At 45.9% G+C, this 15,292-nt stretch overlaps 1 protein-coding gene across 1 annotated transcript in view; it reads right to left on the bottom strand.

Moving 5' to 3' along the window:
• Positions 1-1,275: 1,275 nt before the first annotated feature.
• LOC115087277 (clusterin-like) overlaps positions 1,276-15,292 on the bottom strand; it is an 812,938-nt gene continuing 798,921 nt past the window's right edge. The window contains exon 6 of the mRNA XM_029594258.1: positions 1,276-1,510. Coding sequence (XP_029450118.1) covers positions 1,432-1,510 — 79 coding nt within the window. The 3' untranslated portion in view covers positions 1,276-1,431. The remainder of the gene's footprint in view (positions 1,511-15,292) is intronic.

The following is a 15,292-nucleotide window of genomic DNA, read 5'->3' as shown; positions in this document are numbered from 1 at the left end:
TAGGTCATATGGGTTTGTGCAGATGAATTACAGTGCACATTCCATTCTGGTTATTTTGCATGATGAAAAATGCACAAGTTATCTGTTTTTAATTATTTTATAATTGCAGTTAAAACACTTTTTTGGTTGTGCTGGTGATGAGAGTATGTGCCCTGTCTCTATTTCCAGAGGGGCATGAGGAAAGTAGATCTATAGCTTCCATGCAATTAGCTGTATAATTACATGGTAACTGGAATATAAATTGACGTGATTGCACATGTTTACAGATAGTAGCACTCACATATCATGTGCTTCTATCTCCTTTGTGTAAATTGTCTTGTAATACATACAATATACATACAGTCTTGTATCTAATTGCTCAAATTACTCCAAATATACATGCATCAGGACTGTTCCTTCAAATTTATAAAATCAATACTGCTAGCAGGGCAAAATATTGATCAGTGGCAACAGCTTCTTGGAGACATTGTTTCAACTTTCCCACACCATTTCATCCTTTACCCATCCAGACTGCTTACCCTCTCATAATACATAAGCACCAAGACTTGTTTTTTGCGGGCAAGTTTGTTCACTTCCATTTTCCAACTGATTTGTAGGTTTTTTTCCCACTGGAAAACCTGAACTATTGATCTTCAAATGTTTTAAAATGCATATTGGAATTAAAAGAAAGGAATGTATTATCCTGATTTATTTAACAATGCCTTTTATAGATACCTACCATGGACAACAGTTTTACCCATTATAGGAACTTTTGCTTTCTTTATTGTCCCCTGAAAAACCTGCCTAGAAAGAATTGTGCCTGCTTACTCTGCAGATAAGTTTTCTGTCAAAAACAATGTATGCAGTTTTGATTACAAAACTATGCATATTGTTTTAACCTCCACCTTCTCCTCTGGGATCACCTATTAACAATGTATGCAAAATTAAATACATTTTAAACCAACATGCCAGCACTGAGAGCGTGCTTTAATCAAAGCCCTCATTTCTGTGGGTAAAACATTGTTTTAACAACAAAAATGCCTTTCATTATTGCCCTCTGTATATGTCAACTGATCTCAGAAGCCCTGTGAAATTTGGGAAAATGCTATTCTTTAAACTGCCATCCTCTGGCATTTTAGGAATTGTATTTCTGCTTCATAGGAAAAATAGGACTCCAAGAATGCCATGGAATGGAAGCTGTGAACTCAGCAGATCTAAACTGAAATCAAGCAGGAAAGTTTGGCATGCTCCTTAATACAAACTATTCTACATTTTCAAAAAATACACAACAAATGGTGCATTTTGAGATTGTCATCTATGATCTATTTTTTCTCTTAGTTTGGTCCCTACCACTAAAGTTACATGTATTTAGTATGTTAATGGAGACATGAATTTCAAGAGCTGTCAGGATTATGCTTCCTCAAAAATTCTGCAAGAGCTCAGCAGTGTGAATTACTCGCTGTGACAGAAGGATGTATTGCAGAAGCCTTCATGCTTCCAACCATGGTCCAGATTGTGGCATCGAGCAGCTCTGTAAAAACAAGAACAATTATTAGAATAAATAATGTATGGTACCCAGTACACAGCAGGGCTTTTTAAACAAATTGATGCCCATGTATAATTTTGTACCATATAATAAGATCTCACCAATAATCAACTGTGTCACACAAAACAACCAAATCTTTAAAAAATTATATCAAGAAAGAATATATATCAAGAAAAGATATGAATAACCATATGATGTTTTGTGTGACACATCAGCTGATTGATATTGATAGTATTCTTTCACTGCGGGGGTTTTCTAATTTAGGGGGTCATTTATCAAAATGCGCTAAGGGCTTATTGCATGCGAAAAGCCCCGTTAATGCATGCAAAAACATCTTTAATGCATGCGATAGCACCATATCGTATGTGTGATGCAAATCCGAAAAAGAGGAGGAGTTAGGGGTGGGCTTGCCAGGGGAGAATGAAGAAAAGTGGATTTATAATCAGACAACAACCAACAAGGACTGAATTGCACAGGCTGGGTAAACAAATAAGCATGGGAGTAGCTTGCTTATTGTGGCAGTTACTACCCATAACCAATTAAGCTAGATACTTCACAGATGCAGTTCCAGAACTGCTCTCTACATTAATGGCGGGGGTGGACAGGAAATAGAACCAAAAAGTTACTAAAGGCCAAGAGTAACAGATAAGTATGAGAAAAATAATTAAATAAATAAATAAAAATTTAAAAACGTGTGAAAGCTTGCTGGGCAGACTGGATGGGCCATTTGGTCTTCTTCTGCTGTCATTTCTATGTTTCTATGAAAACTACCTGCACATATTTACACTTGCTAATGTTGTTAGTGTTAATACAATGCTGGGACAGACACCATAATGCAAGAATAATCAAGAAGAATTAGGTCTAGTCATACAAGAAGAATCATTAAACATAAGAATTGCCACACTGGGTCAAAGTCTAGGTTCATCAAGCCCAATATCCTGTTTCCAACAATGGCCAATCCAGGTCACAAGTATCTGGCAAGATCCCAAACAGTCCCTCCTATCCTGTGACTTTTTAACTTTCTCAAGATATTTTTATGGGGGACTTTGTCACGTGCCATCTGAAAATCCAAATATACTATACCCATCAGCTTACTATTATCCATGTTCATTAACCCTTTCAAAAATATGTAGAAGATTGGTGAGGCAAGACTTTGTGTAAAACCATGCTGTGTCCCATTAAATCATATTTTTCTATATGTTCTGTGATTTTGGTCTTTAGAATAATTTCTATGATTTTTCCAAGCACTGAAAAACTCACCAGTCAATAGTTTTCTGGCTCACATCTGGAGCTCTTTGTAAAGATCAGCATTACATTGGTCACCTTCCAATCTTCAGGTACAATAGATGATTTTAATGATAGTTTACAAATTACCAGAAACAGATCTGCAATTTCATTTTTTAGTTATTTCAGAACTCTGGGGAGTAAACTATCAGTAGCAGGGATTTTGCTACTCTTTAGTTTGTCATTCTGCCCTATTTATTTATTTTAAAAGTTTTGTATAATGTCATTCGAAATACATCACAATGGTTTACATAAAAACATCATAAGAGCACAGGATATGCATCAGAAAAAAGAAAGAAATTTTTTTTTTACAAAACACTTTTAGTATGAAAACAAATATCTTAATAATAAAAGAAATAAAAACAAGAACATGAAAAAAAATTGTGCCAATCTTTGATTCTGGCTGTTTTAGCCTTTCTCAAGGTAATCTGCATGTGCTTGTTTAAAAAGCCAGGTCTTTAAGGCTTTTTAAAATTTTTTGAACTCAGTTTCAACTCTCAAATCAGCAAGCATCGTGTTCCAGAAACTGGGACCTGCAATGGAGATGATCCTCTCATGTACTAACGTGAGGTGGGCTGTGTTTACTGAAGGAATTTGAAGTAGTCCTTTGTTTGCTGATCTTAATGTTCTGTGTGGGGTGTGTAAGCGGATTGAGAAATTCAGCCAGTCGGTTTGTTGCCCATAAATACTTTGTGAAGAATGCCACAGGTTTTGTAATATATTCTCTGCATTATTGGCAGCCAATGTAAGTTTATCAAGACAGGTGTTGTTGCGGCCCCGGTCGCCTCTCTCACGATCGGGGCCATGGCCGCTTACCTTCGCTCCGGACCGTGGGTAAAACTGCCGGGTTCCTGGCCTGCTAGGTCGCATGGCTGCGGTGTCTTTACGAGGGAGATGCCGCCGAGGCCGAGGCTGACTCCGCCTCCCGCGTTGCTACGCGTGCGCGCACTAGGACGGAGCTTTTAAAGCTCCAGCACCCGGAAGTACTGAACAGCCCCCTGGATGACGTCAGATGCCGGCAGAGTACTTAAGGCCAGTTGTTGACTGGCCTTAAGACTGAATCCAGAACTTCGCCTTGCAACGAGGTCCCTCCTTGGAGTGTCTAGTTGCCGTCCTGATCCCACTGATCCTGCTGTCTTGACTCCTGCTGATCCTGCTCTCCAGCCCTGCGGAGCCTGCCAGTTCTTCCGGTGGGTCCTGTGTCCTCTTCCGTGTTCCTGTCCCGGATCCAGCTCCGGTTGTTCCTCTCGCTGCTGATCTCCTGGTTCCTGACCCCAGCTTGCTTCTGATATTCCGTGCCTGCCGCCTGCCCTGACCTTCGAACTGTCTCCTCGACTCGTCTTGCTGCTGCCACCTAAGTCCCAGCGGTCCAGATCCCTACGGGCTCCTCCTGGGGGGATCTAGGATCTCCAGGGTGAAGACGCCTTCAGCACTTCAGCTTGGTTCCGCCTCCCGGCCTGTCCTCTACGGAGCTTCCGGTTCCATCAGGCCGGTCCAAGGGTCCACCTCACCCCGCAACAGCAACAGTTTGCAAGGCCATGGACCGAGCGGATGCACCCGGCTTGCAAGCCATTCCCGGGATGGCACAACGACTGCAGCAGCAGCAACACTGCCTCGATGTCCTGGCCGCCACCGTTGAGCGTTTGGCCAACCGGCTGGAGGCGGCGGCTCCAGAATCACCACCACCAACACCACCTCCGGCTCCTACCATGAACTTGGTGACACCCACCCAGCTCCCAACTCCAACACGATATGCGGGGGACGCCAAGGCTTGCCGAGGTTTTTTAAACTAGTGCTACGTCCGGTTCTCCCTGCTTCCTGCCCAATTCTCTTCCGATTCAGTGAAGGTAGCTTATATCTTCTCACTACTCAATGGGAGAGCGCTTGATTGGGCCTCCCCAATGTGGGAACGCCAAGATCCCTTACTACACAACCTCCAGCAGTTCGTCCTCAACCTCCGGCAAGTCTTTGACGAACCTGCCCGCTTGTCTATGGCAACATCAGAACTGTTACAGTTAAAACAGGGATCCCGATGTCTGGCGGACTATGCCATCGAATTCTGGACTCTCGCCATGAAAGTGGGTTGGCGTGATGACTGTTTACAAGGAATCTTTATGGAGGGCTTGGCAAGTCGTATCAAAGATGAACTGGCCGCCAGGGACATTCCCGATGATCTGAATGATCTTATAGACATGGACGGCCGCATTGACTGACGACTTCAGCAACGGGCTAAAGAGGGATGCCCGTCACGCCGTTCCGTACCTCTAGCCCCGGCGTTCTCCAGACCCATAACTCCAGTTGCTGTCCAAAGAACACCCCACGCGGGGCGCGCCGAAGAAGAACCTATGCAAATAGGTCGCACCCCATTGACAGCGGAGGAGAGAAGGAGATGTCGCACGCTAGGGTTATGCCTTTACTGTGGTGACAAAGGGCATTTCCTAGCACAGTGCAAAGAACGGCCGGAAAACACTCGTGCCTAGGTGGTATCGGGGAGCTACTCCTAGGCTGCGCTGGTTCTGCTCCTCAATGTACAGTTCCTGTGACTATTAAATACCCTGGAGGGCATTTTCATACTCTGACCTTCATTGACTCGGGGGCAGAGGGGAATTTCATCATAATAGATTTAGTGCATCAATTACGCCTGCCAACCGTAACGCGGAATCCTCCGCTACGTGTCACCTCCATTCAAGCACCATGCTTCCAGGTACCATATCCGAATCCAGAATACCACTGACGCTCCAAACCGGAGTACTGCATTCCAAAGAAATATCCTTTCTGGTATTGGAGAAAGCAGTGCACCCTGTGGTGCTGGGCCTACCCTGGCTACAGCAACATCCTCCAGTAATTAATTGGGACACTTTACAAATCGCGCAGTGGAGCCCCTTCTGTTTTTCTCATTGCATCAAGATCCCATGGCCAGCTCAGGTGTCCTTGTTAAGTACTTCGGTACTCCCTCCAGCACCTTACAGAGACTTCGCAGAGGTATTTTCTAAGAAGAAAGCAGAGATTCTCCCACGGCACCGACCCTTTGACTGTGCGATAGACTTACTGCCCGGAACCACTCCTCCTCGCGGCAGAGTGTACCCACTGTCCCTAACCGAGACTGAGCGATGTCAGAATACATCACAGAGAATCTAGCTAAAGGCTTCATTCGCCCCTCTCGCTTGCCTGCTGGAGCAGGGTTTTTCTTCGTGGGAAAAAAGGATGGCTCGCTTAGACCCTGCATAGACTATCGAGGATTAAATGCCATCACTAAACGAGACTGCTATCTGCTCCCGTTGATCCCTGAGCTCCTAGATAGACTACAGGAAGCCAAAATCTTTACTAAACTTGACCTACGAAGAGCTTACAATTTAGTACGCATTCGCCCGGGAGATGAATGGAAGACTGCCTTTAACACCAGGGATGGGCACTATGAATATCTGGTAATGCCCTTTGGACTGTGTAATGCCCCGGCAGTCTTCCAAAATCTCATGAACGAAGTACTAAGGGAGATGCTGAATTCATACGTCATAGTATATCTGGATGATGTATTGATCTACTCTAAGGATCTGGAATCCCATCGACAGCATGTCAGACAAGTGCTACAAGTTCTGAAAGACAATCACTTATATGCAAGGCTCGAGAAGTGTATGTTCGAGTGCGAGTCGCTACCATTCCTAGGCTACATAGTGCTGTCTACCGGATTCCAGATGGATCCTGGGATCCTGGGATGGATCCTGGGATCCTGCAATCACCCAATGGCCTTGCCCCACGGGAATAAAAGCCTTACAGCGATTTCTGGGATTTGCTAACTTTTACAGATATTTTATTCCCCATTATTCGCGTAGAGTGGCACCCCTCACCGCTCTGTCTCGTAAAGGCGCAGACGCTAAAGTATGGCCAGAGACTGCCATCCGGGCCTTTGAAGATCTGAAACAAGCCTTTCTAACAGACACTTGCTTGCACCACCCTGATCCTCAGCGCCCCTTTGTGGTAGAGGTCGATGCCTCTAGCCTCGCGGTAGGAGCCATACTCAGCCAACATTCTAAGTCAGGGCAATTGCTCCCGTGTTCCCATTACTCGAAGAAGTTCTCACCCGCCGAATGCAATTACAGCATAGGTGACAGAGAACTCCTGGCAATCAAGTTGGCTTTCGAGGAGTGGAGGCAGTGGCTAGAGGGGGCTGTTCATCCAATAACGGTTTATACAGACCACAAGAACCTCAAATTCTTGTCTCAAGCACAGCGGCTGAATTCAAGGCAAGCCAGGTAGTCACTCTTTTTTAACCGTTTTGACTTCACTCTTCATTACCGCCCAGCTTCGAAGAATGTCCGGGCCGATGCCTTATCTCGAACCTTGGTCTTGGAGGAGGAGGAAAGCCCTCAATACATCCTGGACCCAGCCAAGGTTCGGTTGGTCGCTGTCACTGTCGAATCCCAAGAAAGGACGGTAGTTCCTAAACGTCTACGAAAGGAAGTGTTAAGTTGGGCCCATGACTCTCTAACCGGCGGGCATGCCGTACGAGACCGGACATTAGAATTATTGAACCATTACTATTGGTGGCCCAACGTACGACGAGACGTTCTAACCTATGTAAAGTCCTGCTCCACATGCGCCAGACAGAAACCGAAGGTCGGCCTCCCCTGGGGTCTTCTACAGCCATTGCCAGTCCCCACGGAGCCATGGACACACATAGCCATGGATTTTGTGGTGGATTTACCAACTTCACTAGGGAAGACAGTGATTTGGGTAACGGTGGACCGCTTCTCTAAAATGGCCCACTTTGTGCCTTTACCCAAACTACCATCTGCTCTGGAACTAGCTCTATTGTTTGCACAACACATCTTCCGTATTCACGGACTTCCACAGGACATAGTGTCAGACCAGGGACCACAATTTACGGCCCGGTATTGGAAAGCCTTATGCAAGAGCTTTGGGGTCCAGCTCAGCTTCTCCACGACATTCCACCCTCAAAGTAATGGCCAAACTGAGCGAATGAATCGCTCGTTGAAAACATTCCTCCGAGCTTTTGTGAATGAGAAACAAGACAATTGGGCAGAGCTACTTCCCTGGGCTGAGTTCTCCTATAATAATCAAATTCATTCTGCAACTGGAAGATCCCCGTTCCAAACAGTCTATGGAAAACAACTGAAGCCACCCCTGCCTCTATCCATACCAGTTTCGTCACCAGCAGCACAGTTGTCAGCACAACAACTTCAAGGACTTTGGAAGTCCATCCAAAACAAACTAGCTTCTGCTGCCAAGACTGCTAAAAGGAATGCAGAACAGCACAGTCGACCAGCTCCAGTGTTCCATCCGGGAGACCGTGTCAGGCTCAGCACGAAGAACATCCATCTGAGGCTGCCTTCTAAAAGGTTGGCACCTAACTTCTGTGGTCCATTTCGTGTGGCAGAGAGGATTGGTATGGTCTCCTATCGATTACTACTGCCATCCACGTTGCGAATTCACAATGTTTTCCATGTCTCCCTTCTTAAACCAGTGATTCTCTCTCGCTTTCATCGCAAACCACCAGAGGATGCAACGACTCCTAAGGCTGAGGACCCTACATACCAAGTACAGGAGGTCCTTGACATACGCTTTTTCAATCGCCAATGGGAGTACCTGTTAGTCTGGGAGGGTTGTGGAGATGAAGACAACACCTGGGAACCTGCCCGCAACATTTTAGATAAGTCCCTCCTGCGACAATTCCATCTGGATCATCCTGGGAGGCCCGGTCCTTTAAAGAGGGGGCATAAGGGAGGGGTACTGTTGCGGCCCCGGTCGCCTCTCTCACGATCGGGGCCTTCACTCCGGATCGCGGGTAAAACCGCCGGGTTCCTGGCCTGCTAGGCCGCATGGCTGCGGTGTCTCCACGAGGGAGACGCCACCGAGGCCGATGCTGACTCCGCCCCCCCGCGTTGCTACGCACGCGCGAGGACGGAGCTTTTAAAACTCCAGCACCCAGAAATGCTGGACAACCTCCTGGATGACGTCAGACGCCGGCAGAGTACTTAAGGCCGGTGTCTGACTCCAGAACCTCGCCTTGCAACGAGGTCCCTCCTTGGAGTGTCTAGTTGCCGTTCTGATCCCGCTGATCCTGCTGCCTTGGTTCCTGCTGATCCTGCTGTCTTGGTTCCTGCTGATCCTGCTTCCTTGACTCCTGATGATCCTGCTCTCCAGCCCTGCAGAGCCTGCCAGTTCTTCTGGTGGGTCCTGTCTCCTCTTCCGTGTTCCTGTCCCGGATCCAGCTCCGGTTGTTCCTCTCGCTGCTGATCTCCTGGTTCCTGACCCCGGCTTGCTTCTGATGTTCCGTGCCTGCCGCCTGCCCTGACCTTCGGACCATCTCCTCGACTCGTCTTGCTGCTGCCAGCTAAGTCCCAGTGGTCCAGATCCCTACGGGCTCCTCCTGGGGGGATCTAGGATCTCCAGGGTGAAGACGCCTCCAGCACTTCAGCTTGGTTCCGCCTCCCAGCCTGTCCTCTACGGAGCTTCCGGTTCCATCAGGCCGGTCCAAGAGTCCACCTCAACCCGCAACAGCAACAGGTGTGATATGATCACAATTTTGCAATTTGTTAATACTGTCGCCGCTGAGTTTTGGAGTACTTGCAATGGATGTAGTGTAGTTTGTGGGAGGCCTAAAAGGAGAGAATTACAATAATCTAATGACGAAAAATTAGGGCTTGTAGCACTGATCGAAAATTGTTAGCATCCAGCAGAGGTTTTAATTTTCTCAGAACCAACAGTTTATAGCAACCTTCTCTTAGCTTGGTGGTAATATGTTTTTTTTAAATTAAGTTGACAGTCAATGGTTATCCCTAAGGGCCTCATTTTCTAAACGGATCGCACGCGATAAGGGACATTTTGCATGCGAAATGTTCCTTATCGCGTGCGATACCAAAATGGGGGCGGAGTCGGCCCCGGAAGAGGAGGAGTCGGGGCGTCACCGGGGTGGACTCCGCGAAGACGCTGCGGATGATCGCTGCTGGCTAGCGCAGGCCCGCCCCCCGTTTCGGCCCCAGCCTCTAATTCCCTAAAGTATCGCAGGCCTGCGGTACTTTAGAAAATGAGGCCCTAAATCTCTTACTGAGTCAGAGAGAGTTAGATTAATATTATTTGGCAAAATAAGGGTATTGTTAGTAATATTAGTATATTATCCAGATTCACTGTGATATTTTTCAGTTCTTATCAATCTTCACCATTAAATACTGTTTCTGGCATGGGTATCTCCCCAACATCCTCTTTAGTAAATACTGAAGAAAGAATTCATTTTTCACTATGGTCTTGGCTTCTCTAAGTGCTCTTTTAACCCCTTGATCATAAAATGGTTCAACCAACTTCCTTATAGTCTTCTTGACTCTTTTGCCAGCTTCTTTTTAAATTCTCTTTTTGTCTGCCTTATCAGTGTTTTATATCTAACTTGCCAATGCTTATGGTTTTTTCTATTTTCTTAACAACTTAACAAAAAGAAAACAGAAATTTTGCTACTGAGCTTTATATTGAATTCTAATAATGCTCCTCCTGCAAATATTAAGTTGGGTAAAGACGTTATCCAAATCACCAAAATTGCCAGGAACCTGGGAGTCTGGATCGATTCAAATTTATCACTTTCACAACACATCTCTAGGGTTGTGAAAAATTCATTTTTCAAATTACATGTGTTAAAAAGACTAAGGCCTTTATTATTTTTCAATGACTTTAGATCAGTCTTGCAAGCTTTAATTCTTTCCGGCATAGACTATTGTAATGGTTTATATTTAGGCTTACCCGAATCCTCTATTAAGCCACTTCAATTTATTCAAAATTCTGCTGCTAGATTACTTACAGCAACACCCATGAGACAACACATTTCTCCAGTTTTACAGAAGTTACCTTGGTTGCCGGTAAAATATCGAATAAAATATAAAATTCTTACCCTTATTCACTCATTATTAAATAACTTTGATTCTATTTGGCTCTGTTCTGAACTTAGAATATATAAACCCTCTAGGGATCTTAGATCAATAGGAAAAAACCTTCTGGAAGTCCCCTCAGTAAAAAAGGCCGTCCTAAATGTCACCAGGCAAAGAGCTTTTTCTGTTGCGGGACCTATAATGTGGAATGCTTTACCTGATCCCTTAAGACAAATTCACAATAAAAAAGAATTCAAAAAAGCTCTAAAAACTCACTTCTTCAAAGAAGCTTTCGGAAATCTAGATACTGCTTAGACTATTCTAGGTATGTTAGTTATTCATTTGCTGTTATAACCAATTAGGTTTCTGTAAATTGTTATGTTCTACTTTCTATTTATAAGATAATTGTTAAAGTTACTTCTATTTTTTATTTTTGTTGATATTGATCATGATGTTTTAATGTAATTTTATTCTTTTGATTCTTAATTTTTTTATTTTTGTTTTTTATTTAATTCATGTTATTTTAATTTTTTTATTTTTGAAAAATATTGTAAACCGCTTCGGTCATTTCATGCATTTTGTGAAACGGTATATAAATGTATTAAATAAATAAATAAATAGATCCTTTTTCCAATTTTTGAAAGAAGTTCTTTTGGCTAAAATAGCCTTTTTCACATCTCCTTTTATCCATGCCAGTAGTTGTTTGGCCTTCCGTACATCTTTTTAAATGCAAGGAATAAATCTGGTCTGGGCTTCCAAAATTATATTTTTTAAACAATATTCATGTCAAATGTAAACTCTTAACCTCTATAGCTGCACCTTTTAGTTTTTTCCTAATTACCTCATTTTATCAAAGTCTGCTTTTTATCATGTTATGATTACTGTTGTTAAGAGTTCTCACTACCGTTACATCTAGCACCAAATCCTGTGCTTGCAATGCATACGGCAAACATAAAGGGAGCCAATTTCCTTTGGGAAAAATTAGATACAGCAATAGTGTTCTTAATAAAAGAACATCTGAGCAAGATTTTTGAGATCTATCAGCTACCTGCAGAAACTCCTTATCAGCACAAAAATACCAAGCTGACTATAAACTATGACTAGTGCCCAGAGCATATTTCAAGCAGAGATGGCTAGCCCCATAACCTAAAAGCAAACAGCGATGAACCAAAGGATTCTACTACTAATTGTAAGATATGAACAACTCTGAACATGTACAAAGAATTCTGCCTGTGTTCCAAAGAACTATAACGATGTGAATGTACAAATAACACACAGAACAACAGCATCTGACAAGATCAGACCTGAGCAATGCATTCTGGTTCCCTTCACATGTGGACAAAGGAGAGGGGTCAGCTGAGTGAGAGACATCCTATTCTTCAGAAGGCTTAGAAAGATGTTTCTAGGTGGCCTGGACTACTGCAGGTTTTTATGTGTTTACATACCAGAGTTCCCTGTACGTACCAGGATCAGTCCAGACCGCTGGGTTGTGTCTCCCTTCCAGCAGCTGGAGTCAGAGAAAAAACTGAAAAGGCACCCCCTCTTAACCTGGTGTGCCACCTGCGATCCTTCAGTATTTTCTCTGACTCTCAGCAGAGGAGTTCGACAGAACCTGCGGTCCTGATCCTTCACATTTTTTTAAATTTCTTTAAACTTCTTTATCTCCAGAGTTATTAGGCTCTGGCTTCTTTTTCTAACACCTTTGGCTACATCAAGTTTATTGGAAAAAAAAACATTTGTACCAGGGTTTTCTCACTTCCACTTCAGCTGTGGTAGAGGTAAGGCTGGGGCTGGAAGCTCCGAGAGCCTTGTTCCTGGAGGGATGAACTTCTCTGAAGGGGGATTAACCGGTGGGCCGGTCCCTCCCCTCGGCGCCCCGAGATGAGTTTTTTCCTCGGGTGCTGCAGTTTCCCAGAGCTCCGGAAGGCTGCGGGTCGGCAGGGTAATTAATTCCTAGTGCCTCTAACTTTTTTTCTTGCTACCACGTTGTCCGGACACCCCCGGGATGCTGCGAGGGCTGTCGTGCACGGCATGTGGGGAGTCGGGGCTGCGCCTTTCGCGCAGCCCCCAGGGTATGCGCCCGCTGCCTCCCCGGAGGGGAGGGCTCGTCTGGGGGGGATTTCGAGGCGATTTTGCTACGCACCGTGGAACAGCGCCCACGATCACCTGCGGCTCTGTCGCAGGCGTGCGCGGGAACGGTGGCCATTTTGTCCGTTCCCTGCCTGCTGGGGGAGAGGATTCGCCGCTTTCTCCTCCCAGCTTAAGTCCGGTCCAGCCGCGTGATCCGGGACCCACCCCCTCATCGAACTCGGCCCTCCCTCCTCCTCCATCAGAGCCCTTAAAGGCACAGGCAACATTTTCTTCTAAATTTATTTTACTGATGCATAAAGCTTTTTTGGAGGCGGAAGCGCATCAGCAGGATGAAGAATTCCCTCCCGCAAAGGTGGCGAGACGTGCCACGACCCTAAATGCCCCTTCGGTCCCTGATGTGACTCCGGAACCTGCTCCTTTGGGATCTTTCCTGGATCCTCTCCTCCAAAATTTAGACGGGGGTGTCTATGAGTCCACCCCAGTAGAGGACGACGACCCCCGGGTTTCTCGCTTATTTTGGCGGAAGGAGTTGGATCCTTTGATCCCCCATGTTCTGGGGAGCTGGAAGCTGAAGCACCAATCCCCAGCTCGGAGCCGGTTAAGGGGAAGCCAGTACTCTCTGGGCTGCGTGCCCTTCCCCAAACTTTTCATTTCTACCCAATGCTTAAGCAGCTGGTCACTCGGGAGTGGGAATCTCCGGACACGACCCTGCGGGTGGGACGGGCGATGGACAAGCTCTATCCTTTACCTGAGGAGGCCTTGGATATCCTCAGGATCCCCACTTTCAATGCATATCCAGCATAGCTCTCTGCTTCAATGCCAGGGGAGAAAGACTGATACTTCAAGCATATCCAGCAAAGCTCTCTGCTTCAATGGCAGGGGGAATGAAGAAAGGTGAATTTATATACAGACAACAACCACAAGGACTGAATTATTTAGTCTGGGTAAATAAATAAGCATGGGTGTAACTTGCTTATTGCGGCGGTTACTACCCCTAACTAATTAAGCTAGATATTTCACTTAGATGCAGTTCCAACACTGCTCTCTCATTAATGTTGGGGGTGGAAGGGAAATAGAACCAAAAGGTTACTAAGAGCCAAGAGTAACAGATAAGTATGAGAAAAAAAAAAAGTGCGAAACTTGCTGGGCAGACTGGATGGACCGTTTGGTCTTCTTCTGCTGTCATTTCTATGTTTCTATGTAAGGTGGACGCGTCGGTTACCGCGGTCACTAAGCGGACGACCATTCCTGTCACTGGAGCGACTGCGCTTAAAGACTTGCAGGATAGACGACTAGAGGTCCTCCTCAAGCGCATCTTCGAGGTGTCAGCGCTGTGTGTTCGGGCAGCAGTCTGCAGTAGCCTCATGCAGCGAGCGACCCTCGGGTGGGTACAGCAAATGCTCACCTCACAGGAATTGCCACCAGAGGAAGCAGATCAGGCGAATAGGATGGAGTCCGTGGTGGCTTACACAGCAGATGCATTATATGATCTGTTACGTGCTTCTTCGCACAACATGGCCACTGCATGGCTCCGGAACTGGTCCGTGGACGTTTCTTTCAAAACTCAGTTGGGAAATCTTCCTTTTAAGCGAAAATTGTTGTTTGGTGAGGAGCTGGACACCCTTATTAAGTCTCTTGGGGAGAACAAGGTGTATAAGTTGCCTGAAGACAAGCCCAAGTCTTCCAGACCCTTTGGGGTGGTGCGTTACCGTTTTCAGGGACAACGTAGATTTCGGCAGTCTCGACCACCCGCCTTTTCCGTCTGACAACAGACTCAGAAATCTCAGTCTTGGCCTACTTCCTTTTGTGGCCATAGGCCATTTCGGGATGGGGGCTCTCAAGAAGCCGCTGGAGTTAAGTCGTCCCAATGAAGGTGTTCCGACCCTCTCCCTGGTTCCAGTGGTGGGCGGCTGCCTCTCCCTGTTTCTCGAGGAGTGGGTCAAGATCACGTCGGACCAGTAGGTCCTCAATATCATCGCAAACGGTTACGAATTGGATTTTGCCCACCCGTTAAGGGATCTCTTTCTGATTTCTCCCGCTGGGTCTCGGACCAAGCAAGAAGTAGTCAGGCAAACCCTGAGTTGGTTGAAATCCCTGGGGGCCATTGTTCCAGTTCCTCCAGAGGAGTGAAGATCCGGCAGGTACTCCATCTATTTTGTAGTCCCGAAGAAAGAGGGGTCCTTCCGTCCGATATTGGACCTCAAGACAGTCAACCGAGTTCTTCGGGTTCTCCGTTTTCGCATGGAGATTCTCCGCTTGGTCATTGCGGCCATCCACTCGGGAGAATATTTGTCCTCTTTGGACCTGACTGAGGCGTATCTTCACATCAAAATCCGCGAGCGCCATCAGCGGTTTCTCCGGTTCATGGTCCTGGGGGATCATTATCAGTTCCAAGCACTCCTATTCGGGTTAGCAACAGCGCCCTGGGTCTTCACCAAGGTGATGGTGGTAGTAGCAGCATCCCTATGGCGGGAGGGGATCTTGGTTCACCCCTACCTAGATGATTGGCTCATCCGGGCCA

Source organism: Rhinatrema bivittatum, chromosome 3 (genome assembly GCF_901001135.1).
Source record: "Rhinatrema bivittatum chromosome 3, aRhiBiv1.1, whole genome shotgun sequence".
Classification (NCBI taxonomy): Eukaryota; Metazoa; Chordata; class Amphibia; order Gymnophiona; family Rhinatrematidae; genus Rhinatrema; species Rhinatrema bivittatum.
This window is presented reverse-complemented; position numbering and strand designations above follow the sequence as displayed.